This window comes from Octodon degus, unplaced genomic scaffold, assembly GCF_000260255.1.
Source record: "Octodon degus isolate 3935 unplaced genomic scaffold, OctDeg1.0 scaffold00100, whole genome shotgun sequence".
NCBI lineage: Eukaryota > Metazoa > Chordata > Mammalia > Rodentia > Octodontidae > Octodon > Octodon degus.
The window spans coordinates 8,742,179-8,748,499 of record NW_004524676.1 but is presented as its reverse complement, the minus strand read 5'-3'; the positions used below and the strand labels follow the sequence as shown (position 1 = coordinate 8,748,499).

At 60.1% G+C, this 6,321-nt stretch overlaps 1 protein-coding gene across 1 annotated transcript; it reads right to left on the bottom strand.

Moving 5' to 3' along the window:
- Window positions 1-844: 844 nt before the first annotated feature.
- On the bottom strand, window positions 845-3,655 carry Wnt1 (Wnt family member 1). Its single transcript, XM_004638621.2, has 4 exons — window positions 3,522-3,655; window positions 2,645-2,898; window positions 1,706-1,971; window positions 845-1,428 (listed from the first exon to the last, which is right to left on the bottom strand). The coding sequence occupies exons 1-4, from the start codon at window positions 3,623-3,625 to the stop codon at window positions 940-942; spliced, it is 1,113 nt and encodes a 370-aa protein (XP_004638678.1). The 5' UTR covers window positions 3,626-3,655; the 3' UTR covers window positions 845-939.
- Between the last annotated feature and the right edge of the window lie 2,666 nt (window positions 3,656-6,321).

The following is a 6,321-nucleotide window of genomic DNA, read 5'->3' as shown; positions in this document are numbered from 1 at the left end:
GATACTACATAGATGGGGGCGAAGAGCCACTAATAGCTGCAGTGGAAGGAAGTACTGATTCCGGTAGGCAAAGGCATCTTTGAGAAACCAGGGGCGGGGAAAAAAGGTTGGAGAACAAAATGAAAGAAGAGTGAGAGGGATAAGGTTAGGGCAAAGGTGGTCTTGCAAACCAGGCAGGAGCCCAACACAATAAATAGTTTTATTTACAACAACCAAACTCGTGGCTTTGTACCCACATTTCAGTGCAAATTATTTACACACTGATGAGGAGGACGACAGGAAGGGGTAGGAGGTGGTGAAGAGGGGCCGCAGCTGTTCAGTGGCCCCAGGGTGGAGAGTGGGAGAACGGGGGCTTTGCCGCTGGGCCCCCACTTGTTTTCTACATCATCACAGCTGCCCCTTCACCCCAGAACCTCTTGATTCAATTGCAGGTGGCCAGGAGAAAGGCCGCGGTGCCAGGTGCGTGTGCAGCATAAGCACCTTGGACAGAATGAGACGGGGAAGGGGAAGGGGAAGGGGAAGGGGAAGGGACTCCCGCTGTAGGGAGCCGGAGAATACGGACAACAAAGGGTAAGGTCAGAGGCTGAGAGACCCTCCGTGCTGGCGCTGGCTGGCGCTGGCTGGCTCTGGCAAGGGAGCCAGCCCCACCACAGGATCTGGAGCTGACCGTGGAAGGGAGGGGGCAAATCCTTCTCTTACCTTGGCCAACCTGGGGGCAATGCCAAAGGGGGCTCCCTTGGAGAGGGAGGTAGGAGCAGATCCATCAGGATGGCCAGAAGGTTCACGCCTGAGGAGTCCCCAGGTAGCAGGAGGTGGGAGAGACGGGAGATGGGGTGGCTGGAGGTCCTGGGGTGGGAGGATGTTAAGGGCCAGGAGCGTTGGGCGCGTCTTTCTCAGGAGGCCAGGAGGACCACGCTCCTAGGGTGCGGGTCTCCCGGTTCACAGACACTCGTGCAGTACGCGTGTGTGAGTACAGTTGCGGCAGCTGACGTGGCAGCACCAGTGGAAGGTGCAGTTGCAGCGCTCGGTGACGCGCTGCGTGCGCGTGCGGTGACCACGGCCGCAGCAGAGCAGCTCGCAGCCGTCCAGCGCGGGGGACGAGCTGTTGCAGGCTCGGCCCGCCGTGCCCGCGGTGCCCAGGCGCCCGCTGTACGTGCAGAAATTGGGCGACTTCTCGAAGTAGACGAGGTCGTGCGGAGAGGGCGGTTTGTGCGCGGGGTCCTCGGGCTCCAGGCGCAGCAGCTCCGCGCGCGACGCCCGGTTGCTGCCGCGGTTGCCGTAGAGAACGCGAGAGGCGCCGTCGAAGCGGTCGCGCAGCACGTCGCCCACGGCGCGCAGCGTGGGCAGCCGCATCCAGCACGTGCGCACGGTGCATGAGCCCGACATCCCGTGGCACTTGCACTCCTGGCGCATCTCGGAGAATACGGTCTGGGGAGAAAGCCGCGCCGTCAGCCGGGCCGTCGTCGCAGAAGCTGCCCCCTCCCGGACGTCGCCGGGAGCTCAGCGAGGGCCCAGGCCGGCGAGCCCGAGCGAGAGAGACGAAGAGCGGCGGTCTGCGCCCGGGCCTTGGCTCTCGGGCCTGGGCAGTGCGGGCCGGGCGGCAGGGCGGGCGCTGCTGGACCAACCCCTCCCGCCCTTCCTGCCCAGCCCGGGCTGGCGGCCCTCGGCCTCCCGCTCCCCGACGCCCTCTCCCGGCGCCCCTCACCGTGCGGCCCGCCTCGTTGTTATGAAGGTTCATGAGGAAGCGCAGGTCCCGCCCCTTCTCCCCGGAGTCCACGAACTCCCGGCCGAAGAGGCGACCGAAGTCGATGTTGTCGCTGCAGCCTCCCCAGTGCCAGTCGGGGCCCCCGGGGCCACGCCGCCGGTAGTCGCACGTGCAGGACTCGATGGAGCCCTCGGAGCAGGAGCGCGCCACCGAGTGGGTGACCCCGGCGGAGGTGATGGCGAAGATAAACGCTGTTTCCCGACAGCCTGGGGCGAGAGGCGCTGGGCTGAGTGACAGGGCCGGGCCAGCCGGCGCCCCGCGCCCGCCTCGGCCTTTGGGGCCCTTGAGAGCCGCGAAGCCGCGATGGGAAGCTGCTCTGAGGGCCTCATAGAGAAAGCAGTGCGGGAGCAGCGCCTGCGAACTCTCCTGATCGGGTCTTGCTGGAATTCTTCAGAGCGTTTTGGGCTCTAAAACGGAAGTGGGCGTCGCCAACACACACACACACACACACACACACACACACACACACACACACACACTCCAGAGAGGAGGGGAAGAGTGCGTCCTGCAAACCTCCCTCTAGTCCCAAGGTGCGGCCCGCGTTGGTAATGCAAGCTGTACTGCTGAGTAGGTAGTAAGACACACGTCCACAGCCGGCACTTTGAGCAAAGTGAGGGGAGAATGGTGAGCCGCCGGCCGGCGGGCTGGAACCCCCGTCCAACTGAGCTGAGAAAAGTTAAACTTCGTGCCCAAGGTGTGTGGCCGGAAGGCGCCTGGTAGAGTCTAGCGCGCAGCTGGCTCCCGGCTCCAGGCGGTTGGCAGGTTGCTCGGTGACCCTGTAGGCGCCTGGGACATTTTTCCTGCACTGGCCCGCCTATGCCCTGGGGGTGACCCTGCCTTTTCCCCGGTCCCGGAAGCGTCGCCTTCCGGGGCACCCACCTCGGTTGACGATCTTGCCGAAGAGGTGGGGCCCAGGAGCAGTGGGGCAGTTCCAGCGGCGGTTCCGGAACTGCCACTTGCACTCTCGCACCGCACTCTGCAGCCCGCTGCTCACGCTGTGCAGGATGCCTGGGTTCTGACGGATCAGCCGCCTCTGTTTGCGGCTCAACAGTTGCAAACTGGGCTCGAGCACCAGTTGCAGGCTCTTGGAGTCTGTTAGCAGGTTCGTAGAGGACGCTACGTTCACGATGCCCCTGTTGGAACGCAGAATGAGAGCTCAGGCTCAGCGAGAGGACCTGCACTCCAGTCACAAAGGTCAGCCTTTGCGGTTAGGGTGCTGTACCCTGCCTGGAGCCATGTGCCTGAAGACAGCACCGCGATACCAATAATAAGGTAACCGCGACTAGGTGCTCCTGAGTTCACTCATTTGAAAGAACAGGGCATTCAGACTGTTGTGTGGCCAGGGGAGAGAAAGAGGAAGATTGGATGTCTACCTAGGGTCTCCCAGCCTCCAAATCCTGGCCTGCAAAATGCTGAGGAGTCCCCCATCCTTGTCCACCCTCCAAGCTGGCACCTGATCCTTTGCTCCTTAGCACGGGGAGACCCGTGGTACAGCCGCCACAGCGCGCCTGGGCCTGGGCTCTTGCGGGAAGGGCGGTGCTATATGGGAGTGGACGTCCTCGGGCAGGTCATCTGCCCCATTTGGACAGGCTGGACTGTGCGGGGCAGCTCGGGGTCCCGGAGCACCCCTGTGTGTGGCAAAGTCAGAAGGCAGAAGGGAGTCTGGGCTCATGGGTCCCCGAGCGTGGAGCCGCGCGGGGCTGGCCCCTGGCTCTGTGCCCTAGGCCAAATGGAGACCCCGCTCCAGCTCACTTACCACCATCGACCACTGCTGTTGGCAGCCAGGGCTGCGGGCAAAGCGGCCAGCACCACCAGCAGCGTAGCAGAAACCCCGCGGGGCAGCAGCGTCCAGCGCCCCATGGCCTGCTTGGCCCGGCCGGTTCTGTGCTGCAGCTGCGGCGGCTTTGGCTGCTGCCCGCGACGGTGGGACCGGACGCGGTGGTGGCGGCAGTGGCGCGAGGTCGCAGTCTGGCTTTAACAACCCTGGGGGCGGTCGGCGGGCAGCATGGCCCGCGGTCCCGGTTGGTGGGCTGAGGCGGCCACGGCGGGCGGCGCCGCCTCTTATAGTCGCGACCCTGGCTGGAGTGACAGGAGCCTGTCCGCCGCCGCACCGTGGCCGGGGCGCAGCGCTCAGGGCGCAGACAATGGGCAGCGAGCGGGCCGTGGCTCCCGCCCGTCTGAGCAGAAAGCGGACGCGCTGGCCGTCGGGGCGCACCCCCGCCCCCTGCCCGGTGGCCCCCGCCTCCGAGCCGCACCAGCCGCGGACCCCTCCCCTTAAGGCTCTCGCCCACGCACACCGCCTCACTAGGTCGGCGTTGGGAGCCCGCAAGGACCCGCGTCCGCTAGGGGGCGCGGCGACAGCGTGCTTAGGGTGAGCCCTCCCGGAGCACAGACAACCCAGCTGGCCCGGAGCGGAGGCTCCTCTCTTGCTGTCACCCAGGCTCCGCCGGCCGCCGGGCTCTCCTCTCTCCCCACGCTGAAGTCAGAAGGGAAGTTATGGTTCTGGACAGCAACTCTGGAAGGACGCTTCCGCGCGCACGCTCTAGAGCATCCCTCCCCCACGGCTGCGCAGAGCAGGAAAAGGGGAGATTGGGACCGCGTGGACCTGTGGTCAGGGAAATCCCGGGAGCGGGTTGCTGGTGGATGGAGAGGGCCCCGCAGCAGCAGCAGTTTGTACTTGAGGGCCAGGAGAGTCAAAGTGCGCGCGCGTGCGTGCATGTGCGTGTCAGTGTGTTGCTTATGCGTGCGCGCAAGTGCGAATGTACGGGTGTTCTGAGGGTGCGTGTTATGCAGATAGGTGTGCTCAGAAGCTCCCAGTTCTGGGGAAGGAGGTTAGGAGCACATCCCAAAGAATCCCGGATTTAGCTGGGTGGGAAAAGAGCGTCAGGGTCATTTGCTCAGAGCCGCTGCATTGGGTGGTGTGCGAGGAAGGAGACGGCCGAGGACGAGTGTGGCTGGAGCCATGCCTGCAGGTGGGTGGATGAGTGTATGTTGGAGGGAGGTTAAAATATGTGTGTGTCATCCTGCCACCCTGTGGTGCGCCTTGTGTCACCCTGTGATGTGTCACCTTGTATCCCTGGGGAAGAAAGATGAGGCCAATGGAGTGGATAGGAAGATGAACCAGGCCTGAGTGGGTAGGTGCCAGAATGGGGGTCAGCTGTGTGGTGGGAGTAAGGGCTGGACAGAAAAGGGCAGTTGGGTAAGCTGAACCTGGCAAGCTTATTCCTCCATGTGTTACTTCTCTTGGGCTTTTCTTGCCGAGTTATGGTCTACCTCCACAATTCTGGTTCTTAACTGGAGATGGTGGTGCTCACCTATAGTCCCAGCACTTGGAGGCTGAAGCAGGAGGATCTCATCGAGTTTGAGGCTGGCCTAGACTACTTAATGAGTACAAGACCAGTCTGACCTGCATAGTGAGACCCTGTCTCAAAACAATAAATTGTGGCTTTTTCCATTCTTACCACACAGGGCCCTGCAGAGTGCTGGTCACGTCACACACTGTGCACTTTTCTCTTGTCTCTCTAGGCTTTCATGGCCTACTACTAAAGAGATGGCTACTGCTTCCTATTGGAGGACCAGGGCACTGCCAGCCTGGTGGTGATGCTCAGTGACTCCCAGAATTGCCCCCATGGTGTATCTGTACACTCTCCTCTCTCCCATTTGACAGAGGAAGTAGGTGAGGCAGTTGTCTAAGTTACAGTTAGTAAATGATTGAAGGGTCCACCTTACCAGATGCTTGCCAGAGTACAGCAGTAGGCCAGAGACCCTTCTAAGAAATGACAGGAAGTAAAGATTTTAAAGATTTTTAGTACTTTTCTGCCTCCCTTTTGGATCTTTTTTCTCCATCGCCCACTCCGTTTTTTGCTGTACTGGGGGGAGGGTCAACCTCAGGGCCTTTGCAGGAGTCTACATGCTTAGTTCTTTTTTCTTTTTTCTTTTTTTTTCTTTTTTTTTTTTTTTTTTGCGAAACTGGGGATTGAACTCAGACCCTTGCGCTTGCCAGGGAAGCGCTTATTCCACTGAGCCATCCCCCTGGCCCCTTAATTTTTAATTTTTAAAAAATTTTTGGTTCTAGGAATCGTACTCAGGACCTTGCACTTGACAGGCAGGTGCTGTGTCACTGAGCTATATCTTCAGCCCTTAATTTTTAATTTGGATACAGTCTGGCTAAATTGCTAAGATACTAAATTACTCAGAGTGGGCTCATACTTGTAATCTTCTTGCCTCAACCTCCCAGCATGCTGGGATTACAGGTGTGTGCCACCTCCTCTGGCTCTTTATGTTTTTAGGATGCTTTATGACTCGGTAATTTACCTAGGTTTTACACTAAAAAGTCTCAGTTGCCAGAAATGGAATGAACAGGCTCTTGAAGATGGGAAATCACTCTAAAGAGTAATGCCTGGTAAGTGTAGCTAATATTCACGGGACGCTTGTGTTTTAAATTAGATGTATATAGGGTTATAGCTGAGTGGTACGATGGTACAGTTCCTCCCTGTAAGGTCCTGGTACTGAGGTACACAGAGGAGAGAGAGAGAGAGAGAGAGGGAGAGAGAGAG